The sequence below is a fragment of the Geospiza fortis genome, unplaced genomic scaffold, assembly GCF_000277835.1.
Source record: "Geospiza fortis unplaced genomic scaffold, GeoFor_1.0 scaffold333, whole genome shotgun sequence".
Taxonomy (NCBI): Eukaryota; Metazoa; Chordata; class Aves; order Passeriformes; family Thraupidae; genus Geospiza; species Geospiza fortis.
In genome coordinates, this window is record NW_005054347.1 from 2,317,459 (window position 1) to 2,342,826 (window position 25,368).

The 25,368-nt window shown below is 43.5% G+C and overlaps 1 protein-coding gene across 7 annotated transcripts in view; it reads left to right on the top strand.

Annotated features, from left to right (window-relative positions):
* ST3GAL3 (ST3 beta-galactoside alpha-2,3-sialyltransferase 3) overlaps positions 1-25,368 on the top strand; it is a 176,022-nt gene that overhangs the window by 128,071 nt on the left and 22,583 nt on the right. For all 7 annotated transcript variants that reach the window (XR_004081944.1, XM_005423104.2, XM_031058694.1 and 4 more), the window contains 2 exons: positions 2,860-3,046; positions 22,054-22,200. Coding sequence is in view for 6 of the 7 variants with exons in the window: in XM_005423104.2 (XP_005423161.1) it covers positions 2,860-3,046; positions 22,054-22,200 (334 nt within the window). In the remaining variant the exon portion in view is untranslated. The remainder of the gene's footprint in view (positions 1-2,859; positions 3,047-22,053; positions 22,201-25,368) is intronic.

The following is a 25,368-nucleotide window of genomic DNA, read 5'->3' on the forward strand; positions in this document are numbered from 1 at the left end:
TTCAATCCATCTGGTCTAAGCCACCCACTAAGATTTACATCAGAAAGGCCACTATTTAATTTCAAAATGAAAACTTCAACTTTTTCTCTCCACATCAGTAAATCTATGTCAGTTTGCAAGCTGGGAGGATAAGAGGGCAGCTAAGCACCTGTGCTGTTGGTGGGATGGATAAAGGAGAGAGAAGTCAACTGTAAAGGTTAAATGAAGCCAGGTGCTTGGATATGTATCCAACTGCTTGCTTTATTCCTGTGGAAGTGGGGAAGTCTCATGTATTATAACATCCTTTTTCATACACTGAAGAACTTCTTTGAAGGATGGTATTTGGGACCTAGGGAGTGAATTTTAAACGCAAAAATGTGGTACATTTGTGGACAAAGGAGTGATCCAGCAGTATGTGGAGCTCTTTGATGCCTCCTGTGTTACCATGTGAGGATTGCTAATTGCAGCAAGAAATTTTGTTCTTTGCAGTGAAGACAGTCCAATTCAGCTTTGTCAGTTCTAAAAGAGCTTGGAGTGGGTTACTGTTTTTCTTTAACTAGACATTATCAGATTTCAGTGCAGATGTTATTCCCAGCTGTCACACTATTTACCTGGCAGGACTTCTGGCAGCAGTCAGCTGTCAGTGCTCTGAAATGCCTCCTTAGAATAGATTGTAGACTGGGCAAAAATAAGTGTGTATCAGAAATTCCTGATTAGAACCAGATAGGGATTCACCTGATGGTGATACTTGAGTGGTGTCTGAAAGGATCTTCATGGTGGCAGGGTTAGGAGTTAGTGTCTCCATATGTAATCAGCAAACACAGACAGGAAAACATTCTGAAACTTCTTGTGGAGAAAACTGCCTGTCCACGGGCAGTACAAGGAGGCCTGACATCCTAACTGAGGCTTTCCAAGATTCAGCTGTGTTTATAACCACCAGTGCATCCTGCCTGGGGAGGGGTTTGGACTGTGGGATCTGCACCTTTTGGTGCTGTGGCTGCCTGAGCTTTGCCTGCTCCATTGCCCTCACTGCCCTCAGGGCACTGCCCTGGGCTTTGGTGGTGCTGGCTCTGTCACTGTGGCTCCAGAAGCAGCTCACACTCTGGCCTTTTGCTGGACACCTGAGTTCATTTCACCTGGGGAAATGGTTTGGTTTATTTCCTGTCTAGATACAAAGAAGGGCTCCCAAGTTTTGAGAGTGTTAACAAAGTAAGCAGCAAAACAGTGAACCCAGCAGCTGGGGATGGGAAAAACCCTGCCAAAGAGCTGCACAGTGACATTTGAAACAACTGCAGACACCTCCTCATCCTAAAGAAAACAGATGAAAATATGTAAAACTTGCTTTCTTTGCAGAATATTGATAGTATTGGTAGTATTCTGTTGCCTTTAGAGCTGCGTGCTTTTGCTTTGTATAAGGTCATCTGCCCCAAAGAGACACAACACCTTAAATACTGCCCACAGAAGAAGTGAGTGGTGTGTGAATGTGCCATCAGCAACAGAGGAAAGAGCAAGGGATCAGGCTGGCTGGGAGCATTGTACTCAAGTCTAGTTCCTCAAAGTCAGGCTTCAGAGGGTTTATAAACCATGGGAAAAGACTTCATCTGCTGTATTCATTGTGGTGGTGCTGATTCTTAAGTTGTTTTCCGTTTAATATTTTATTCCTGATGATAAAATAAGTATTTTTGCTAAAAATGCCTAAGAATGTATTTCTTTAGATTTTTGAATATGATTTCAGATTGTACAGAGATTTTTATTTCTAAATAAAAGTTTTCCAATGTAAAATGCTTACCCAGGCTAAAAAGGACAAATCCAACATTCCTACATGGCAAAATTGGCAGTGTATTGAACAACACCAAGTTGAAGAATGCTGCAATAATTCAAGCAGGCAATCCTGTGCCGTCAGAGGCTGCTGTTTGATGTCAGCAAGATTTGTATTCCAAGTTACGTGAAATTTCCTCAGCTTTGGGTTTTTAGTCTTGAATAGAAATTCTGAAAACTTTAATGTCATGAAAGTCATCAGGGCTGTTCATGCCAAAGCAGTTTGCTTTTTCAAGGGATAAAACCTTGTTCCTGAGAAATGTTTTAACAAAAGCACAGCTAAATACGTAGCATCTCCTTAGAAATCAGCGTCCCCGAGAGCAAAGCTGTGTGACTGCTTGAGTGTTTGCAGAGTGGGATGCGCTTCCACTGCAGAAACTCCTTGGAGCCTGTGAGACTGCAGTGGTGCTGAGCCTTGTCCCAGCCCAACCTCTTCCTTTGTGCTGGCATTGCAAGGCAACTCACCCTCCTGATGGGCCAGTTTCGGGAATTGAAGAGATGCAGATTGACCCTATGGGATTTTTTGGAGAATTATTAGTTGGTTATTGCCCTGTGCAGCCTCGCTGCAGGTGAGTGGTGTAAGCTCTGGGCTGGGCCTGGAAAATGAGACCAGTTTCAGTTTGTTTAAACTGATGAGGAGCTTCATCATCTCTTTCAGCACAGCCTTGCAGAACCCAACTAACACATCAAAGGAGCAATGGGCCGTTAAAATATTAATGCTTAGTTTGTTACTCTAAATGTTCAAGGACAATATTCTTCACTTTCCTTTTCTAACTCCTGTGATCCTATTTAGATCACAGGAGTTGATATGCAGAAATGGTTTGCATTATATTCAGTGATAGAATTTATGTAACGTCTAATTAAGCTGTCGTCGCTTGGTACAAACCTCCGTAAGTGTTTGTGATGAAGAACTGCAAGAATTAGGATTTGCTACTGTAGCAGCTGCTACAGGGAGCTCCTGGCCAGCAGTGATCGCTGTGTCATGAACACACAGGAGTGCAAGTGGGAATCTGAGTGTAAGTGGGAATCTGTGACGGTGTCTCTTCTCTGGTTGCCCTGCAGGCTGAACTCGGCTCCAGTGAAGGGCTTTGAAAAAGATGTGGGTGGCAAGACAACACTCCGGATCACATATCCTGAAGGTGCAATCCAGAAAATGGAGCAGTATGAGAAGGATTCCCTGTTTGTCCTGGCAGGATTCAAATGGCAGGATTTCAAGTGGCTGAAATACATTGTTTACAAGGAGAAAGTGGTAAGAACACTGTCAGCTGACACTGTGAAAGTCACCTAATCAGTAATGATGGGCAGACATTGTATCACCGTCATATCTGCCACATTTTGGTCTAAGGGGAGTTCCACTCTGTGTCCTGCTGCATTTAAGTGAAGACTTTCTTTACCTACATGGACTTCAGCTTTAATTAAACGTGTTTTACAAAGACATCACTCTGTAATCTGTGTTGCATCACAGACGAGGCTTGCTATTCAAGATTGTTAGTATGCACTATGAACAATTAAATTAATTTTTAGTTATCTTAAAGAGTATTTAAAAGGACTAGCTTTTGCATGAATTTTATGGACTCTTAGGATTTAAGAGCAGAGGAAGGAAGAGAGCAATGGGAAGGGGAAGAAATGGGAGTTTGAGGACAAGGATGTGATGTCACAGGAGGGAGAGGAGGAGACAGCAGCAGCACAACTTGTTGAAAAAGCTACAATCAGACTTATGTGACCTCCTGAATAGCACAAGTCATTATATTTTGCTCAGTTACTGAGATTCATGATTTGTATTTGGTTAAAATATCATCCAGAACAACAGTATGGAGTCTCATTTAAAACCCTGACATGGTGGATACGCTGCCTTCCCAATGTAAAAATTTTACCCCCTCATTTGCATGAGTGCACTTCTGAAGCACCATGGACCTCTTAATAGTCAGGGTTGCTCTCTTTAATTCACCTTCCCAGAACAGAACCAGGTTGTGATCATTCAGTGGCTGGTTTGTCTGTCAGGAAATCCCAAATAAATAATGAGTATAGTTCTTGTTTTAGAAATCTTAAAGATACATATATATATTTGTTTTCAAATGTTGCTTAATGACTTTTCAGCAAATAAGAAGACAACTGGATTAGCATTCAGGGCATGGCATATTATATTGTGTGTTTAGAGACAGAGAGAAGAAGTTGGCAGCTCACCACACACATAACGAAACAGTCTGCGAATATCATTGTATACAGTTGTTACACAGAGGGCCTTAAGGGCTCATACTTTGCTCTTGTCTAACACTGGCACCAACTTGCAATTATTTTCTTGCTACCAGACAGATGAAGTTACCTGTCAACCTCTGGGCAAGCACAAGTGGGCTTTCGTAACATGAATAATTGAGTCAAAAGTAATTTTCTTTGCTTTATGTCAGGCTCTTGTTCCTCATTCAGGGAAAGGGAAAGCTCTGGCAGTGTCAGTGCCCTGCAACCTGAACGCAGTTGCAGGGACTCCTAGTGTTTGGCTTGAAGCTCAGAGGATGGGTTGATTTACTTCAAAACAAATTTAATTTTTCCCTGATGCTTGCAGTCAAGTCATCATCAGTAGATTCTTGTGTGGTATCCCCTGCTCTTGGAAAGGTGCAGAAAATAGTCTATTAAAACCTGCTAGACTGGGGAGAGTGATTGCAGTTCTCTTAGCTGCGTGCTTCAGTGCCCAGACTGGCAGAAAGCAGAAAGAGCTTCAGCTTTGTGCATTACTTCAGTGTTCTTCTGATTGGCTCCTTATCCTTCAGTTCTTCAGAATAAACACTCTGAGGTTTTTTCAGTTCTTTTAGGTGATGCTTTCCAGATCTCTTAATTCCTGTTGCTCTTTTGAATGTTTGTAGTTAATTCCTCTTTTCCTTAAAGAGCAGTGCCCAAAAATGTACAGACTACAGCAAAAAAGAGGAGCAAATAGATAATTCATTAACCTCACAGTTCTCATTCTATATGCATCCACTGTTTCTGTGGCCTTTTCCACAGTGGCATGGAACTGAAGGTGCATGTTGGGTTCCTGGAGACTCCAGGTCTCAGGAAGAATTGGAGAGCAGCCACTTCCCCCACTCCACACCCTGTGCTTGTGCCGTTGGCTCCTCGTGCCAAAGAGCAGCACTGTGCTCTTGTCACTCCCGATCCTTCCTTCCAGAACACTCCTCCAGTTTGCCAAGTTCCTTTGGCAGACTTCCCAGCATACGTGCCATTCTTTCCAGATTCATGTCCTCTGCAATTTAATAAACATACTTTTTACTTCATCATCCAGGTTGATAATGAAAACACTAAACAATGTTGGTTCCTAGGCAGACCCCAAAGTATTAACATCCTTCCATTCCTCGAGTGAGCCCACTGAGCCTCCTGGATAGTTTTTTGGCCACTTCTGGACTTGTATCATGCTTGTGTCATCAATAATGCTTTTGGCATGTTTGTGAAAGCGATCTGTCAGAAGTTTTACTGAATTCCAGTTCGTGTCTTACTTCTCCCCTCAGATAATTTTTTTGTCTGTATAAAGAATTCTTTAAAAAATAATTCTTTCTTGACAAATCCACCCGGGTTGCTACTCAGTCTGTTTTTTTTTTTTTTCAGGTGCTTACAAATAATTAATCCTGCTATTCTGGGAATTGAAATAATAATTCAACTCTCTTCCCTTTTTTGCCTTATTAAGTCTAGGCACTACTTCTGTCCATTTTTCAATCCCCTACCTTTTTTTAGGTTTTGATACCCCAAAGGGAATCAATGCTAGTTCTTGAGACTGCTGAGCCAGTTCATAGAGTACTTTAGGATGCAGCCCAGGTGGCTGGAAAACATCTGTCTTGTGCTCTCTTGTGCTCTCATCTGATTTTCTCTACTTGAGGCTGAGATCTTGCTGTCACTGGCTTTAGCTGCAGGCAGGTGGCTCACACAGCTGCTTTTTCTGGAGGAAACCAATGCAGAAAGTGCTGTCTCTTAGACAGGAATGACCCAATGGAGGACGAGCAGTGCTATGGGAATAGCACGTAGGTGTCTGTTTGTTCTGGTAGTGAGTGTTGGTATTTTCATCAGTGTGTGGTAGGTTCAAAATGACAAATGCTCTCTGTGTGTCGAGAGTTTGTTTCTCTCTCAGCTGATTTTCCAGAGAAAGGAGAGTTTCTTCCTTTCCTGGATTTATGTAGAGGCATTTGCATGACCTGAGAGCTCTGTATGCCACTATTGCTTTTTCCTTATCTGACATGTGCATCTGCAAGACTTCGTGCAGACACACTGCAAACCAGTGGTTACAGTCAGGACTCTGGCCTCGGGATGGAGAAAAGGAAAATGGAAGCATTCTGCTAAAGAACACAACTGCTGTGGAAGTTGACTCATTCCTCGAAAAAAATGGGCTGATCTCTGTCCTCTGATGTTTCCTTTGTCTGTGACTGTTGGTGGCAACTGCACCTGTCCATGGTACAGTCACAGGTGGGTAATGAGATCTTCTGAATTCCTTCAGGCACCTGGAGCAGCTTGGACCTGCTTGACCAGGTACTGGGATCCTTGCTTAGTCCTCTCTTGAGTAAGTGAAATCAAAGGGAGCTTATTGGAGAAAGAGTAAATGAAAGGCGAGTGGCTATTTATTGCTGGGTCAGTGGTCAGATCAGCTTATTCTCCCTGCAGCTGAGAGGGATTTGCTCTGTGTTGTGTTGGTCTTTTGGCAGCACTTGCATACTGAGAAAGGGATAAGTGCTGTGTAGAGAGGAGGATTTTCAGGAGATGTTATAAGGAAAAAGAATTAATGTGATGCAGAAGCATTAGCAGAATAGTGAGGCAGGGGATTTTATGTGTTGCATACAGTCTGGTGAAACAGTCTCCCTGATATCTGTGTGGTGCCTTAGTGCCCTGGGAGACACTGTGTCCAGAAGGAGGAGCAGTAGAATATGGACATAAGGAAATGTAAAAGCTCAACTGCTTTTTATTTCACACTAAACCAGAAAAATCTGGAAACAAGTAAAAACTTGAGAGAAAACATTAACTTAAGAGAAAACATTAACCTCTAAAAAGGACAGGTTTGGCTGACTGTTCACTGTCAACAGCAAAACAAATGTAGTCTCCATCACAGAGTTCTGGCTGAGCTGGCACTGCAGATTGAAGTCTTGTAGGAAGATAGAGCATAGTGTATCACCAGAGAATGTAGACCTCCCTTTAAGAAGGGGAAGGGTGAGTGAATCCAAGTGACTAAAACACTGGTAACCTGATTTCAGTCGTTTGACAAGCATTGGAATAACTAAAAGAGAAAATCATAGCACTGGTTGCAGCTAGAAGTAGTATGGGATGGAGAAAGGTGACATGGTTAGCAGAGGGGAGTATTGCACCATGTTGACCTAATAAGTCAGTGTCCAAGTGGAAAGGAAGTGGGTTGGAGTCCCAGAGCCTGCAGTTCCATGAACTCGTGGCTGTTGCAGAAGGGTCACAGATGTGAGCTGTTCGTGCCTCTGTGGTGACTGGTCTGGCTGTGCTGACTTGGAATCACGGCTCTAAGAGCCTGTGACACTTCCAGGCACCCCTTTGCTGATGAAACAACTGCTGCCACTGCATCACCAGAGGGGGATTACTCATGGACAGTCACTCAGAACAGTTAAACTTTCTCCTGGACTGTTATTTTTGCCAAGAGACATAATCTACATATATTGTAACCCACCCCATTGCTTCCCAGTGCTTGTACCCTCCTGCATCTGCCTGGCTCTTTCAGTGACAGAAACTCTTTCTGAGTACACAAAGTACCAGAGGAATTGCAGAGGGATAGAGGCTTGGTCATATATTGCTTTTTAAAATAATGGTCAAAAGCTGAAAGTTTCTCTGTTGCATGGAGAGTAGATGCTTCCTGAAACAAACAGGACTTTACAAGCTCCAGATATGCAAAGCAGCCATCCCAGCCTGGTACTGAGGCCAGTTCCAGGGTGGTTTCTTGGCTGTCATGAGTCAATTAGAGGGAGCTCTCTGGCTTGCTCACATCCCTGAACATCTGGCACATGGCAATAAAGCTGCCAAGTGAGGGCAAAGGTGCCACTAGAAATTGGCAGCTCACAAGCTTCGTGCTCATGTGTTAATGAGCCTGTGGATGATTCCAGTGGGAATCTCTGCAGCCTTTGCCAGGAGGAGTCACTTGTGCAGAAAGTGCCTGTGGCACCCAGAAGTTCTCTTTGATAGTGAAAGTCACAGGAGCAAGTGGGCACCTGCCTGTGAGTGAGGCCAGGCTGGGCTGTCTGTCCCTTGCAGGGACATGTATCTGACAACTGGCACACAGCAGTGGTGCCCAGCAGCCATCATCCTCCAGCAGTGGGCATGACAATTACCCCTGATCCTTGTCACAGCATGAGACTGCTGCTTCAGAGACCTTGTGGATAGTTTTATTTAACTTTTTATTGGGGAACTACATTATTGTATTAACCCAACAGCATACTCCTAGTTGTGGTAGAATGTGTGTTATGATACCTTGCTGCACAATCAGTGAGCCAAGGCCAGACTGCTGCCAGCACTTGTGCTGTCTGCTGAGCTTTTGTTTAGAGCTCCTCTTCTTCCATCAGTTAATGGCCTTGTCATGCTGCATGCTTGCTAGGGCAGCCTGTGAATGTCACAGCCCTGTAGTTCACTGTGGATTCCTCAGATTATGAAATAGCCTTACCTGTGGGCTGGTTTACATCCTGAAACAAACCTGAGGAGCCATCATGCTCCTCCTGTCATCTTCAGGAAAGCAGTGAGGCTGTGAATCTGTTGTTGCTGTCCCATCCCAAGGAAAGCTTCATTCACATGCCTGTATTTTCAGCTTGTTTGGAACTTGAGCCCAGCACTTGAGCAGGTGGTTTCTCTGGGTCTGCATTAGGGTAGGAGAATCTGCTTTTTCCAATGCTGTCCCTTGCCTTTGGTGACAAATTGAGTGGCCACTGCTGGCAGATTCACTCCAGAGTTTGCTTTTGAATTGCAAATATTTTCTTTCCTTTTTCTCCTCCAAGGGGCTTGTTGCTTTAAATGTCTTGTGTACAGTGGGTCTTTTCAGGTTTTCATGGATTGTGAGAAAGACATGTGGGATGAGTCTTGGGGCAGCACTCTGGTTTGGTGGAGCTGTAAACCCACGGCAAGTTTTCTTAATGCATTGTGAATGCAGAGCTTGGTTACAGGTTTGTGGTGCCTCATCCTGTGCTGAAGCACAGCTTCAGCCCCTCTGCTTAGAGATGTGCCAGGGTGGGCATTGCCTTGTGTCCTCCTGCTCTCCTTTGACTCAGCTGGAAGGGTACAGAAGCTGCTCCATCATAAGCAAGAAAAGCTTTTGAATTGAGAAGTCATCTTAAGGCTTGTTTAATTTCTTTCACAAATTTGAGTTTTCACCTAAATAGCTATTTATAAGTAATCCCTTCAGAAGTGTAATTGAGGAAGGCATGGCTGGTGAGTAAGGCAGCCAGGCTGCTCAGGGGACGTGATGAGGCTTGCAGTGAGGAAGAGGCAAGAAAGCCTTTTCATTAGTGGTTGTCCTGTGGTCCTAGCACATGGTTTAAAAACCATTTCTACTCCCAGAGTGTGGGGGAATTCTAATAGGAATTGTAGCAGGGAATACCCTACCACATCATCAGGATCATTCAGTGTCTCAGTCAAGGCGACTGAGCCATGACTAAATGTTGAAGCACAGAAAATGCTTTGTAAGAAAGTGAAAACATGAGGCAGACTTTTCTGGCTCCTACCAAATCTCTGACTGAGAAGATGAGGTGGGACAGTCTCTGTGATGCATTCTGTGGAGAATATTCCATATTCCTTTGCCAGAGAGTAGATGGAAGTTAGCTTGTCTTTCTGGTATGATTGTTTTGACATCATTGTTTGGGTTTTAAGGTTTTGATCTCTCTGGCTCTGTAGAAAGCTAGTCCATACTGCTTAGGGGGTTGTGCTGCCATGGTCAGGAGCTGTTTCACCATTGGAGGCATTGGTGGGAATGGCCCAAGGGAACCATGGAAGACTTGCATATGGAAAAAAAATCCTTTTCTGTGACTGGCCTAGGAGATCAGAGCAATTTCCAGAAGATTTAAGGAGAAGTATGAACACTGGTGCCCTATGAGAGAAGGTAAGCCAGTTTTTTCTAGTCATGGTTAGAAAAGAGGCTGGAAAATATGTAGATATGCTGTATAAAACATTGTCCCTGTTGACCAAGACAGGGAGAAAAGTTTAGTTGTGCATTTTGTGATTTTTAGCAAGCTTTCAGGTAGCACTGTGGTGAGAGCCATACAGGAACCTCAGTAGGCAAATGACCCAGTTTACAACGTGGGCCTTGGGGGAAACTTCCTGGCCAGATTCCCAAAGGAAGGTTGTTGGTATGGGAAGTGCAGGCTGGAGCCTGCCCTTCATACATACCTGCCTGCAACAGCGTGATGAGATTAGGCAGGTCACTGCACAGCTGAGAGCTGCTCCTAGCCAGGCATGCACAGTCTGTGTAAATGCACTGTCAAGCATCAGCTGGTGGCAGGGGCTGCTCTGGTGCCTTTGCAATGTGCCTTCATAGCATTCAATGTTGCCAGGTGGATGTGTCCTGGACAATAAAACTTGTCCACCTGGATTGGGTAGCCATTAATATCTGCAAGTCTGTAACCATTCACTTAAGCTTATGAGGTAGATCAAGAAATTAAAAAATAGCCATGACCACACTATTTCCTGGATGAAAAAAATCCAGGTGTCAAAAGTTTGCAAAGTGTCTGTACTTGTAGGAATGACATCATTGATGACTCAATTTTTAGACAGTTTCTCTTCAAAATTAAAATGCAAATTGTTGGTGTGTCTGCCCTTCTAGTCTTTTCTGCACTATGCATGGGTTTTGTCCTTTTTTTTTTTTTTTTGTCCCTTGCTTTGCTTGCTGTTACCTAACACAAGTCATCCTTGCCATGCTAGGCATCAGCAATCCTTAAAGAACCTTTATCCCACATCTGCCAAGACAGCATCATCTTCATTTCTGGCTCAGTAATCCCAGCTGTAACGTGAAAACCAGAGAGCTCCAGTCAGATTTTTATTTATTTAGTTTCTATTCCTGTGCATCATTCTTAAATTAAGAGACCCAAACAAGATTTACCCCTGAAAAGACTGTATCACTGCCCTAGTAGGACATCCTTTCTGGGATTGCCTACCCATCCTGCTTTATCCTGAGACAATTTCTTCCTAATATTGTCACCGTCTCATCTCTTCTGATGTCTGTGGCCATACAACTGACAGCTGTGGCTCTCTCCTAGATATTTGATTACTGCTTCCTTCTCAACCAAAGTCAAAAAAGATGGGCAATTTAGAGTTGCAGTTTTTCCACATCTTGAAAAGTCAGTGTGAGGGCCAGCTGAAGAGCAAGTGCAGATGTCTTGAAAAGGCACCAGGAGGGTGCTCATGTTGCACTCTCTCTGTTTGGCAGGCTCTGGCAATATTCAGACACCAGTTTATGCAAATCCTGGTAGGTGCATTTCAAGGTCATAGTGCCTGTAGACTCAGGTTGCCTGCCTTGGTTGGAATAGCTGAGCCAATGTAAAGAAATTCCAAATCTGATGGTGATCTTAATGAAACACACACAATTCCATAAACAGCAGAGCTAACAAAATTGCCTGATTGCCTGTGGATTTGTGTAGTGCTCTCTTTTGCACCACAGTGCTCTCGGATGTTTGCATGGCCTCTCCAGCAGCAAGGTGTGTGTCTGTCCCTCCCCAGCTACAGTTAGTTCTGCCACCAGTGCAGCCCATGCCTGCTGAGGGTATTGCATGGCCCGCATGTGCAGCAGATGTTCCTCCATGCAGCAAAGCCAGCACGTGGGAGAAGTGCCAGGACATTGCCAGCAGTGAAACTGAGACGTCACCCAGAGGGTGTTGCCCATTCGTGCAACTGCTGGTAGAATGAAGATGTTCTGTGTTAACACTTCAGTAAAGGACTTCAGGAATCATTTGAAGTCTGCAAAGCTTCCCTTAGCCTGAGAGATTTGAGTTCAATTTATTTAGTTACGGAGTTCAATTTATTTAGCTTATGCATGAGATTTTGGGGGGATTTACTTGTAGTCTCTCTCTCTAGCTAGAGGGAAGATTTTTTCTCACAAGAGTTTTTAATTTTGTAGGAAGAAGTGCATCTGAAGCTAGGCAAACGACCAAAAAAGGCAGCACATTTATATCAGTATAAGTATTTTTGCTACATCTGCCCTACAGGCTTGATGAATTTGCTCTTGGTGTCTTGAAATCAAGACTGGATATCTTGGTCCACTCAAACAGTGTGAGAGTAAAGGACTGGAAGGAGAAGTTGCTGATGGAGGAGCACTGCTCCGTGCTATGCAGAATATCCAGAAGGATTTCAGCAGGGTTTCTCTCAGCCTCTCAAGCCGTGCTGAGAAGAAATAGCAGAATGTGGTGGCTAGAAGCTCAACTAGATAAAATCAGTCTTAACACACATAATTTCCTAGAAATCTGTCCCTACAATTGTCAGATGACATACTTGCAGAAGGGAGCACTGACTGCTGACATCTTTTTACTGTAATGCAGACTTAATCCAGTATCTGGGAAAATTCCGTGTGCTGGGAGTACAAAGGACAGGGCTGCACTCATGCTGCCTTCCCACCCTCCGGTTCTGTGACTCTGGGACCACCTGTCCTCACTTTCTATGACCCATTTGTTGACTATGGGGAGCAGGGTAGCAAGCCAGTAATACACCTGACAGCTTGTCATGGAAGTAAGTTATTTGCTTTATCCAGTTGTCTGCAAAGGTCACAGCAATTTTTTCTCTTCTTGGGGCACAATTAGCTTGATCTGTTTCTGCATCCAGAGGGAGAAGGTTTTGTGGAGTCTCTGAGGTGAGCAACCTCCAGCATAACAGAATTCCCCAGAAGAGCTCTTTGGAGAGCATTGCAACACCACAGGATGCTGTAAGTTCACCAGTGTGGGGTATGAAGACTCACAGAGGAGGGGGAAAACACTGATTTGATTTTGTAAATAAAATCCCATGCTTTCTGTCAGTGGCTGAAAAGAGACTCCCCTTTCACAGCTCCAGGAATTTTGCTATCTGCATTTTTATTTAAAGTGGGGGGGGGGAAGAAAGTCTGAACAGTAAATATTTATCCAAGATGTGTGGTTGTTAATATGATCCAGTCTTCAGTCATTTTGAATGGTGTCATGATGACAGATGTTAATTCAGAAAGGAATAGATTGGACGATTTATGCCTGAAACACATGTGTTCCTTGGCAGGCTCCATGGATTACTTGCATAGTTAGAGCTGTCTGAGCAATTTGTAACATTTTCTCTGCCTCGAAGCACCGAGGGCTCCAGGACAGGGGGTTGACCTTTATCTTCAGTCTGCTATAATAAACAGAGGTAGCTAAACTCCCTGTGTGCTTTTATCTTCCTAAATTTATCTCTCCCCCTGTGCTCCAGCTGTGTGTGGTGCTTCTGGTTCTACCCAAGAGGAATGGCAGTTCTTTCTGCAGGAGAGAAGGATGCTCCTGTGTGTGAATCCCTGACCTCCTTCCCCTCCTGACTGAGCAGCACCCCTGCCTCAACACTCACAGCTATTTAATGCAAACACTTGTCCCAACAACAGAAGTGAAAATAGACCAAGCCATGTGAAGGCAGTAAGCAAGAGGGATTCAGGAAAGACCTGACTTTTTTTTGGTAGTATTTCTATGCTTGCAGTTGTGATTTTATGCCATGTGTCTGAGTGTGTTTCTTCTCAATTAAGACAGGTTTGTAAAACTGTTAGTGTCTTAATTTTTATTTGTTTATTTAGTCAGAGGCATAAAATTGGAGGAAAATGGCCAAATTGTTGGGTGCACAAGAGCTTGGTAGGTCTACTTGGAAGTTTCTCTCATCTTGACCATCTCTTGTATTCTGACCATTTTTGATTATATGAAATTTGCCCACAACTGACAAGGACAGAAAATACAGAGCCTGGCCCAAGTGATCAGCACTTCTGCAATTTGGAAAACAACTCTTTAAATGTAAATGTTCTGTTTGCATTACGGTTTATTTAAATTCTAATCTTTTAAGAATATTAAATAATCTTACTTAAAAACTCTTCTTCTGTAAAACACTAATTATTAATGCAAGTCTAGAAAACAAAGTAGGGCAGGAGCTTCCTGGCATCTTCCCAGTTTCTTGTTATTTTGACCTTTCTGCCTTCTCTTCTTAGAGGACACTGAATAATTTGTATATATTCTATATGAACACTCAGTGAATATACAAATGATTTGGCTTCTCATTTCAGCAAAGATGCCAAAATAGGAGAAAACAGATTTTCTGTGTACTCTTGCTGTAAAAACAATGTAAAAATTTCCCTGGAGTCTCACTTTGAGATAACTTCTGAAAGCAATGAGGGCTTTTAGGCCGTAATTCTTCCTGTGGTGATCCTTTAGCTTTTTTTTGTTGTAATGTGCCAAGAATTTAGTCTAAATATATGTTGTTTAATGAGTTGCTGTTTGTATTCAAACTCGTGAACCAGTTCAGCTCCCCAAAAAAGACCTTGCTGATGGATGTCCTGGGATGCCCTTGTGCTTTGTCACCCAAGCCTGCAAAGACAGCTTTTTAAGTTTTTTTTCAATTTTTTTCTTCTGAGCAGGCATATGGTTGTAAGTGGAGCAGGTAGCTGGGCTTGTAGTTGGGATCATAGTTGGGATCACCTCATATTTTCTGTTATAAGTGATGGGGAAAATGCTTTATCATTTTTATCATTTTTACACTGGCATCTTTGAGCTGGTCTTTTCCTTGCCGCATGTTTGCCACAGCCAGAAAGTTCAGCTGAAATTATTCAGCTGTCTCACGATGAGGCTACTGAAAATGTATAATTGTTTCCAGATTAAAAAAAAAAAATCTTCCACCCTATTTTGTTGTCCAATTCTTCAGCCTGGTGTGGCTGCTGCTGTTCTGTGAAATCCCAGGGCTTGGTCTGATGTTCCATGGGGGCTGTTAGAGATGCCCTCAGTCCTACTGTGGGTCCCCTGTCCTGCCTGTCAGGTGTCCTCCCACAGTTAGTTGGGATGCAATATCTCCCGGGATGTGAGAACCAAGTAGGATTTTCTCATCAGTCACTTCTCCACAAAGAGTCTGGGGCAAGGGCAGCAGACCAGGGAGCAGGGAACATCTCCTGGGCTCTCAGGAACTCCTTTTCCTCCTCTCTGCCATCTAGGCAATGGGAAGGAGCGGTAGCCTGGTCTGGGACATGGCAAGAGCAGGAGTGATAAGGACAGCAGAGAAAGGAAGGGTTTATAACTGGCAGGAAATTCCTAAAACACTGGCACTTTAAGACTTTTTAAAGTGCTGTATGATTATAGAAATCAAGCTGCCAGAAGTTAAAAAAGGCAAAAAATAACATTGCATTTTCAATGTTAATTCAGTTCTCCTGTGCAGATGTTATCCTTAATTGCTTAATTATATCCTGGCTTGCTTAGAGCACAGCTGTCTATCTAGTGGAGAGGGAAGACTGAGATTTGGACTAATTTCTGTAATGTAAGGCATTCAGCCTTGTATGAGTAGTTGTAGGAGCTGCAGAACACGTGGATAGCAGGGAGGAAATGTGAGGAGGAAGATTGGTCTCCTGGTTACAGACACCGAGGGTTCCTCTTGAGGAGGTGTTAAACACACTAAGTATTGCAGAGGTGCTCTAAATGTGGAAGTATGCTTTGTAAAACCCTTAGATACATGGTGATATAAGAAAAATCTTGTGGAAAGATTGAAAAGTCAGTGTTCTCAACAGCAATCCTGAACTGAAATTGCAAGACAATCCTACTTCAGCAATTACTAACACATGGATCTGACCCTTTCAGCCCTGGTATCCTTTTAATGTTATATGATTATGACTTTTAATAAACTATGTCATAAAAATAGTAACAAAGTAAAGGAGGTGGTCCCTTAGGGAATAAAACACCCTATATAATGTATATAATTGTGATATAGGGCCTATTCTTCTTCAGGATTTTTCTGAAACTCTACTACTTTGGATATTTTTTCATTGAAGGATAATTATTCACAGACAAAAAAAACCACAAAGCAAACATAAGTTATCTAAATCCATTCCTTTCACTAAAAACTTCCATGTTTCCTAAGACATCTCAGAACAGGAATAGTTCTTCAAATTTTGGCTCAAAATCCAGGTTGCATTTTGAACAAAAGAGTCTGTGGGACAGTCTATGCATCACCCTATTTGTACAGAGAAGACATGTCTGCTGACATGCCATATGTGAGCCATCTCTTATGCTTCAACTTCTGAAACAGCATTCATCAGAAAAATCTTCAGTTTTTCTGCAGCTCCTCTGACATGTTCCAAGTCCCATTTTCTTCACAGGACAATCTCTTTTTTGATGGCATTTTTTTATCTTACAACTGTGAACCACATTTTGCTCTCAGTTACGTGGATTAAACCATGAGAATACTTTTTTTTTAAGAGGAATTCCTTTTCATTTACAACATGTCATAAAAATAGCTTTGTTCTCCTCACTCCTTAGACTGGTCTTGGCCTTGTGCTGTTTAATCCTGTGAATCAGAAGACAGCAGCTGGTATTAGACCAGCCACACAGGAGGCCCACGTGTCTGTATTTGGGTTAGCTGTGGCACTCAGTTATGTAGTTCAAATGGAGCTGGAAATTCAGTAGGCCTGTTTGAATATTCTTCTCTGCTTATTAACAATATTTGTTTGCAGGCAAACAGGGCAGAAACTTCCTGACATCCATGGGAATGAGCACATTGCTGAGTTACAGCAGACTGGTGTGTGACACAGCAGTGCCACCCTCATGTCCCAGGTGGATTTTGTCACCATTGGAGCTGCTGCTTTCTGAGCCAGTATCTGTGCATGGGACAGCTTCCAGTTTCATGTGTAGCCAGGGTGCTGTGTAAGTTACATGTCTGGCACAGTGTTTAAAGTTTGCAGCTGCTGCTTGGAATACATTTCCTTTCTCTTGTGGTTTTTGACTTGGTTATCCAGCTTAAAGAAACTTATCTCTGGCCAATGTAGTGAGCTATTAGCTCAGCTCTATCAACAAAGAAACTACTGTTGCTTTAAAAAGAAAGAAAAGCTCTAGTAGTGCCATGTTTTGAGGTGCTTTTGTCTCCATTAGTAAAAACATTAATGAAAACTAAGTTTGTGGCCTTTATAAGCTGCCAGGAGTTCTTTTAGGTGCTGTGAGGCAGTGGCAGATGGAGCATACTGACAGGGGAATGACCTGGTAAATTACAGCCAGTTGATTTTAGACTTGGTCAGGGGGAGGATGCCTCAGGAGAAGAAACAAAACTGGTAAAAAATTAGAAGCATTGTGTTGTTGGGCAGTCCAAGAGCTGCATCTCTTTTGACAGCAGAACTTAGAGAAGATGAGGGAGAGGCTTGAGCAAAGCTCCTACTTCAGGCAGAGTAAGAGCTTTTCAGTGGGGCAGATAAGAGTGGAACTAGTCTCCAGAGCATTTCTAGGCTCTAGAAACTGAAGATAGGTTCATTCAGAATGAATGCTGGCTGTCAGAGCCATGTACAGAGGATGGTGAGGGGTTCTCCATGGCTTTGAGAAAGTTGGGTAAATATGTTTGAAGTGTGGGCTAGTGGGTCTGGCAATTGACCATTAACCCAGACTGCAGGCTCTCAGCACCTCTGTTCTTGTTGCTAAAAATTCCTTGTTGCTTTGATAATCAGTGCAAATGATGCAACTTCATTTATATTGCCACTTGCAGAAGAGCATTTTCTAGGCCTCTGTGTCTACTTGACCGCTGAGAAATGCAGCACTGGCTGATAAGATGGTTATTTTCTAGTGGAAACACAACTTTCACATCTAATCCAGTCATGCCTGAGCAGAAACCTTTCAAAAGCCTCTGCAGATGGATTGCAGTGGTTTTGCTGTGCCTTGTTTGTGTGGCAGTGAGAGCTTGTGGATGACTGGTAGAGAATAAACCACATTCCAGCCTTGGTGGGGGCAGAGATTCCAATTAACAATGTGCTCACAGGCACCGTGAGGTCTTGTGACTGGTGCATCATCTCTTGACCTTTTTTTTTTTTTTTGCCTCATGTCCTTCTTCCTCTCCATTTCTGGTGTTGGCAGAGTTCAAAGGAGCAGTAATCTCTGTTTACCACAGACTCCCTCTCCAGTCTCTTAATTTGGTTGCTTTGCAGCAAAGTATTGCATACCCAGACTTCATGTTGCATGTAGGTGACCTTTGCAATCTTCCTGTTCCCTTCCCATCAGAGCTAGAATCATCAATGAGCTATTGTACTCTTAAATCCAGTAGTGACACAGAGGCAGCATCTGTATCATCTGGATGCAATGGCATTACCTCTCTTCTTGTTCAGTATATTAGAAATGTTGTTATTGTGGGAGACTCAGCCTGCTTCTAGTGGTTTGTATTTTCCACTGAGGTGCTTCTTGGCTGAGGCTCTGAGTTTCCATATCTTATTTTAGAGAATGCTCTGATTTGCCTTGGTAAATCTGAGAACAGGAGATGGAAAACTGAATGGAGACAAAAAATAGTTTACAACTAGCTGTGCCTATTAGCCTTCAGTATTCTGCAAATGAGCAGAATGAGGGATTGCAGCTGGATGGTCTTGTCCCTGGAGCTATTTGGTGAGCCCTGCCACTTTTTATCCCTTCCTCCTAATCTCCTATCTTTGGTCTGTTATGTCTGTACCAGTTTGTTCCTGGAGTGGTGTCTACAGAGGTGGTGTCTCTTTCTGCCTCTCTTGCTGGGTGAGAACTGTACAAGAGACTGGCTTGAAAGCCCTGGCCTATCTAAATTCTTTTGTACTTTTAAAATACTTTTCTCTAAAGCCTTTAGTGATGTCCTTTGCAATTACACAATTTTGAAAACATTCCAAGATTGCTTAAAAATGCCATGGCCCTCATAGGCTCGTTCTTCAGTCATGTTCTCCTGTCTGCCTGTTTGTGGTGCTTGTTTCTTTATGCTTGTGCCATGTAAGCTTCTTTTGGCAGCTTTTGGCACTGTGAACACTGATCTGTGCCTGGGACTCCAGGTGTGCAGTAATACCAACAAGTAATAACAGTAGAAGCTTAACACAAGGATACACAATTTCCAGCCTGGACCTTCTGGTTTCCACCTCGGTACCAGGAGGTGATGAGGCACTGCAGGAACGTTGCCTAAGCAGTTTTCAGACTCATTTTCTGACTGTTTATCATTGTGCTGATGAGGACAGGAGTTATTTCATTATGACAAGCCCACCCTTAAGCACTGCAGGTTTTGCCACTGCAGCAGACAACAGAGGATGCCCCCAACCTCCAACTGCGAGTCTGAGCTGCCGAATCTGGCAGGAAAAGCGTGCCCTCCCTCCTAATGCCTGCTGCTCCTCGGCTCTCCTCCCAGCCAGAAAAAGGGACAGCGTTCCCCAACGGGAAGTGATTGCTTTGGAAGCCTCTGTGAACATCTGGGTACAATCAGGCTGAACGTGCATCGCACCGAGGCGGGCAGCGGCAGGGGCTGCGCTGCCGGGGCTGTGTCGGGAGCAGCCCCGGGGCTCGCAGGGCTGGCGCTGCGCTCTGCAGCCTGCCCGGGACACGCTGCACAGCGAAACCACAGCGCTGAGAAGGGAGCTCAGGGCCGCGGGGCTGCAGAGCCAAACCACAAAGCTGGGGTTTCGGTCATTGTAAGCCAGGAAAGGAGTTTTTGGTTCTTTAGCACTGCACGGGGCTTTGCCTGCTCTAGAGATGAAAGTGAGAGCTGCCGGCTGAGACCCCGTGTTCTCCCTGTAATTGTTTTAGAAATTACAGCAGGAAAATGCACCAAAATGAAAGACTCCCCCAGCTGTCCCTCAAAACTAACCTCAGGGGCACTTCCCAGTGAAGTTACAGGGAAGAACACAGAGCAAACAGAAATGAGACAGGAGGGAGAGCCAGAGCAACTTCAGAGCAGTGTGACAGCTGAAGGAAATGCTTAGGGAAATAGTCATGAAGAACAACAGGAGAAACAGCTAAATAGAAGGGAGTAAAGCAGACTGGTTGTATTTCCAGCTAGGGACGGGCACCCCCATTTATTTTGCACTGGCATTGAACTAGCTGAGAGGAGGAGCCCAGGTGTGGTCCTCGTGGTTCACACAGTGCTGGGAAGATGGACAGCAGTGCTACGTCTGGTTATTTCAGCTCCAGCAGCAGCAAGGAATAAAACTCTCAAATGTTTATAACTTTTCTTCTTTTTCTTTTCTATTTAATATTTTATGTGTAATGTAAAAGCCATGTAAAACCTACTTACATCCAAGAACTTATGTAGAATCTCCTATGGAGTGTATGTCCAAACAAAAGGCATCTTCTGTCCACTTTAAATAGCTTGCAGACCTTTGGCTTGAATTGTTCACAAAATTTGGGCAATGCTATATTTAGAGGTGTATGTAAAATCGTAATTGAACTTATACTTATTGAATCATAATTGAACTTTATTTTAGTTTCAAGGTCAAACACTATTTTTCCAGGGAGTGCCTGCTTAAGCCCATGATAAGATGGTTTCACTGAATGAGTAGCTGTTCACGATTTTTGTTTATCATCTTCATTTTTGTGAGACCTGGAGCATGCTTAATGCAAGTGGAGTCTGTGACCCTTTTTTTTTTTTTCCCATTTCTTTCCTGGAACTGAAAGGCCTCTACTTTACGTGTGCCCTTAGGAAATTCCAAAGGTTTAATATTTATCCAATTTTTAATGAATTTTCACAAAGAGAGAAAACCCAGCTGGCATACCAAATCCCTCAAATCCCTTGGTCAAATGGATGTTATACTTTATTAATATCTGTAAAGGGTTTTTTTCTGGTTTTTTTTTAATGCTGGGATCACTCGGTGGCTGAAAACGTCTTATTATAATGGAAAGTGTTAGACTACTTTGACACCAGGCATTCTTTCTAATTCTACTATGATGAAAGAACGTGAGTGATAATTAAGATTTTTTCCATTTAGGGTCCCAAGGGCACTTGGCCATTGATGAAATGTGAACTTAAACCCATGGGATGCTTACCCTGGTTGTCAAAATGTATTGTGTTTGGGCAGTTTTGAGGGGGAACAGATAGCAATGGGATTTTGTTTTCCTAGAGTGCTGGTTTCGATGAGAGTGTGCACCCTCCTCAGGTTTGCTCTGTTAATACCTTTTGTAGCACGAGCCATCTGCCAAAATTTCAATTTCAGGGTATGAAATTCAGCAGCTAAAGATATCCATGGAATTGTTCCATAAAAAACACTCTGTAAGGTGTGAGAGTGGTGTGAGAGTTCACAGGAGCTGAGCACAGGACAGGGAGTTTGTGAAATGCAGCAGGCATTGGCTGAGGCAGAATTCCAGTCTGTAATTACAGCGGTGATCACTACTGGGCAGAGGAAGCTCCTGAGGATTTTGCAGTGGATAATCAACATTTTCATCAGTGCCTTGAGAGCAGCTGTAAAGTCACTGCTAAGCTGCAAGCAACCCAAAACTGGTGTGTATAATGAATTCCAGAGTGTGTCCTTTTAATGTAGTATAGTGTCTGTTTCTTGTCATGGAGATCTCAGGGAAGATGGCTCAATGCTTCAAGGAGGTGTTCAATCAGGTTATCCTGCCCAAGAAGCTGGTCAGCAGATTAGTATTCCTTCCATCTTCCCTGTGCCTTGCTCTGAATGAACCCAAACAGAAGTGAAACATTGGAACACAATTGCTCCCTAAGTCCTGTGAACACAGAGCCTCTGGTTATTTTGGGGGCACTCTGTGCTGTGCCTGCTGACACCTGGAAAGGTGTCAATGATGGGGAGCAATGATGCAAAGCCATTAATGAGCAAGGATGGGAAGCCATGTGGCAGAGTGGCACCAGCCCCTCCCCAGGCAAGGCTGTCTAGGAGTGCAGCTCACATCAAGGCCAGTGTTCTTCCATGTGTGCAGAGTGAAAACGTGAACTGGGTAAAAAGAATAGACATACTTAGTTATCTCTTCCCTTGTACCGTGAACATTCATGACTCTTCACAAAACAGGATGATATCTGTAGGGGTTTACAGCTTAATTCACATAAAACCTAACAGGGGAGGACAAATACAGGATAAAGTGGGAAGACCTGGCCTGTCTGTCTCCCTCAATTACTATCTGAACTGGCTCAACTGCATCTGTCCATGCTGCTGCCACCTCTCCAAGAGACACAGGAGACACAGGTCCCCTACAATGTCATACTAATGCCCTGTGGCAATGAGCAGAGACAATGGGAACTGCCGCACTAGTGCATTATAATGTATTTTTAAAATAAAATAATGTAAATCTGCTATATTTTGTATATAATTCTGTTTGTTGTTTTATCTTTCTTTTTCCTTTTTGTTTCTGTTTTTGTTTTTGTTACCAGAGTGCCTCTGATGGCTTTTGGAAGTCAGTGGCAACCCGTGTCCCAAGGGAGCCTCATGAGATCCGTATCCTGAACCCCTACTTCATCCAGGAGGCAGCGTTCAGCTTCATTGGGCTGCCTTTCAACAACGGCCTGATGGGCAGAGGGGTAGGTACAAAGCAAAGGGAGCAAAACCTCACAGAAGGATGTGAGACCAAGCAGCACAGGAGGCTTACACTGTTCTTGTTTTTCCTTTGGGCCTCCACTGTTGGACATTGAAAGGGAGGGGCTTTGGCTCTGTTACAGTCACAGCTCTCAGACTCCTTCAGACCCAGGCAAGAACCTTCCTGATCCAAGGATTTTGGGGGGGATCATCAACATTTCAGCAGTGCCTTGAAAGCCACTGTGAAGCTGCATCCCAGGCCAATAGTAGAAGAGGGTAAAGGTTTGCTTTATGAGGCCTTTGGTAAGAAATTCTGGTTTTATCCCAACAAGTTTTATATGTAAAAGCTCACAAAAGAAAACACTGCAAACCACAGTTTTAGCTCATATTTATTAACAAAATTCCTTAATGTTCATTCTTGTACCTCTCACCCCCAGTGCAGCTTTTTGCAGTGTTAGTGTTGGAGTAGGTGGTGACTTGGGTTTTCTGGATTATCTCACATTGCAACACTGTCCTCAGAACCTATTTATATTTGCTCTACGTAATATATCAACCATTACAGTAAGTATTACTTGGGTGGGTAAATTGCTCATGTACACATGTGATATAGTTGTTGATAAGAGACCACACGTGACATTTTTGGGCACATTAGCACAGCTGACAAACCCAGAGAGAAGCACTTTTGCTGGACAAGGTCTGCTTGGTCTGCCCCTGGCATTGTCCTTCCACTGCTATCAGTGCAGGAGATTTGCTGTGTCACAGCAGGGGTTTGGACTAGACAGAATAGTGTCTCGTTTGCCATGCTCAAATACTTATATCATGAAGACTTCTGGAATATTAGAGACTTCTGTTTTGTGCAAGTCAGATGGGTGGATACCTCAAGATAAGACATTTCCTTCTCGAAATGCAAAATGCAAGATATGCAGATAGATTCGGCCACATGGAATGGGCCTTTTGAAAAATGCGCTGCTGTGTACAGAAGCTGTCATGGGATTCTGGGAACTCTGGATTTTTGGTTTGTAATTGAATTTCATTCAATTACATATGTTTTTGTTCTGTGCACTGAAGGTATCTTATTGCAAATATTCCATTCAGCTAGGAATTAACTTACTTCATCTCTCTGCATTCTCCAGAACTTACCCTTAGAACAATGTGGTCTTGATGTGTCTTCCAGAAAATCAGGAGTGGTGTCCCAATAAAGGACAAAAATCACTATACTTTATTTTTTTCCAATTTATTTTTCTTTTTAAACACATTATTTTAATACACAAGTTATTGCTTAAACTGGAAGGAGAAGAGAGAATCCGGAAATGAGAATGCTGTGAACTGAAGTTTATGAGGTTTTGATAGGTTGTTTAACACACATCAGATTGGGAAATGAAGGCATCTTAATTGAAACCTGATGTTTCACTTCACGAAAGTCTATCTGAGCATTTCAGAATAGTTTATGGTCCTTTAAGGCAAGCAGTGTTTGCCTGTGACCCCTAGTAGACTGTGTGAATTGCAGTTTATTCCTCCAGATGGGACAAGAGGAGCCCTGCAGGTGCCTGTGTGGGGCTGAGATGTCAGGGTAGCCTGGGCGGTCTGTGCAAGGACCCTGGTACAGGGATTCTGCCAGAGCTTAAAAACAGAGAGAGAGTTTCTGCCCTGTGGCTACAATTTTACTGCAAACATCAGCTGTGGGCTGCTCTCCTGGAACTGCTGGGGCTTCACACTTTAGTGAATTCTGCTGGGCAGGCTGCACACTGCAGGATCAAGGCTGGGGATGCCTTCGTAATCAAGGCCAACACAAAATCCTCATAAAGAGCAGTAATATTCTACTCTCCTTTGGTTCTGATGCCTAAATAAACTTCAGTGCTTCTCTTGCGCACCACATATGGTAACAATGTGCTGCCAATTAACTTTGTAATTTGGGGGCTTTTCCAGCAAGGTTGAGCAAAGCTAGTAAAATAGTTTGGGGCTGATCTCAAAGCGTTTTTCCCAGGATTCAATAAAGGGTGAATGTAGTAACATCCTCTGCTTTGATAATATAATTTGGGCCAGATGATCCTGGAGTATAGTAATGGGGTACAACTCAGATGTGCATTTTGATTGCACTCATGGCAGTGGTAGCCAAAAGCCTCAGCAAGGAGCAAAACTCACACCCACAATGAATAGTAACTTCTCTCTGGGACCGGTAAAGCTTTTTAGAAGTTTTCTTCAGTCCTACTGAAGTCTTAAGAGTAGGAGAGCTCTTCCATACTGTATGTGGACTTCTCTTTCTTGGGATAAGCTAATCATAAAGAACAAACTTTGCTCTCCTAGCAGTATCTGAGGAAAATACTTGTTAATGCCTAAAGATGGTTTAGCACCAAAAAAAAAAAATCTAGTAAAGATCCTCTCTCTGATTAAAGAATTCTATTAATGCATGGGTGCAGAGTTGGCTTTCTCACTAGCCAAATGTGATTTTTGTTCAGGTGGAGGTTCTGTTTGTACAGATATTTGAGGCTTGAAACCAGACATCCCTGGCATTGCAGCTGGTGGTTCAAACTTGCAGTAGCACCCCTTACACTGCAGGCAGTTTACTGGGGGACAAACACGAGCATCAGCTCAGAGGTGTCACTGCTGGGTGCACAGACACCCCTGGGGGTGGTGACTCCTGTGGTGCCTTTGGCTGTTTAGTGAATTGTCCTGTCCAGCCAGCAGCCCTCAGAGCCATGGGAGCAGTGGCTTTCTGGCTCCTCTGGGAGCCCTGAGCCTGGTGTGAGGCAGAAAGGAGAACACTTCAGGTGACACAAATTAGCAGAAGTCTGAGGACTCCAGTGCAGACTGCAATGTTTGTTTCTCTCTCTGTGCTGGTGCTGTGCATCCATGGATCTGTTTATGATTTAACCCAACTCTGTAAGCCTTTTGTTTGTTCGTGTACTGGAAATGGTTGAATCTATAAACTAAAAAGATAAAGCATCTTTCTTTGGACTTCACCCAGCCTCAGCACTAAGCTGGGGAAGGAGGAGCCATGTGCAGGAGGTGTTACCAAGCTGATTCAGGCACCCAGCCATGGATTAGCACCTCTGCAGGGTGCTGACATCTCAGGGATTAACCTCTGATGCTGCAGTGTTAGCACGTCCTGGCCACGGCTTCTCATAGCTCTTAGATGGTTTTTCCTGTGGGCAGGCTGCCTTTCTGGAGGCACC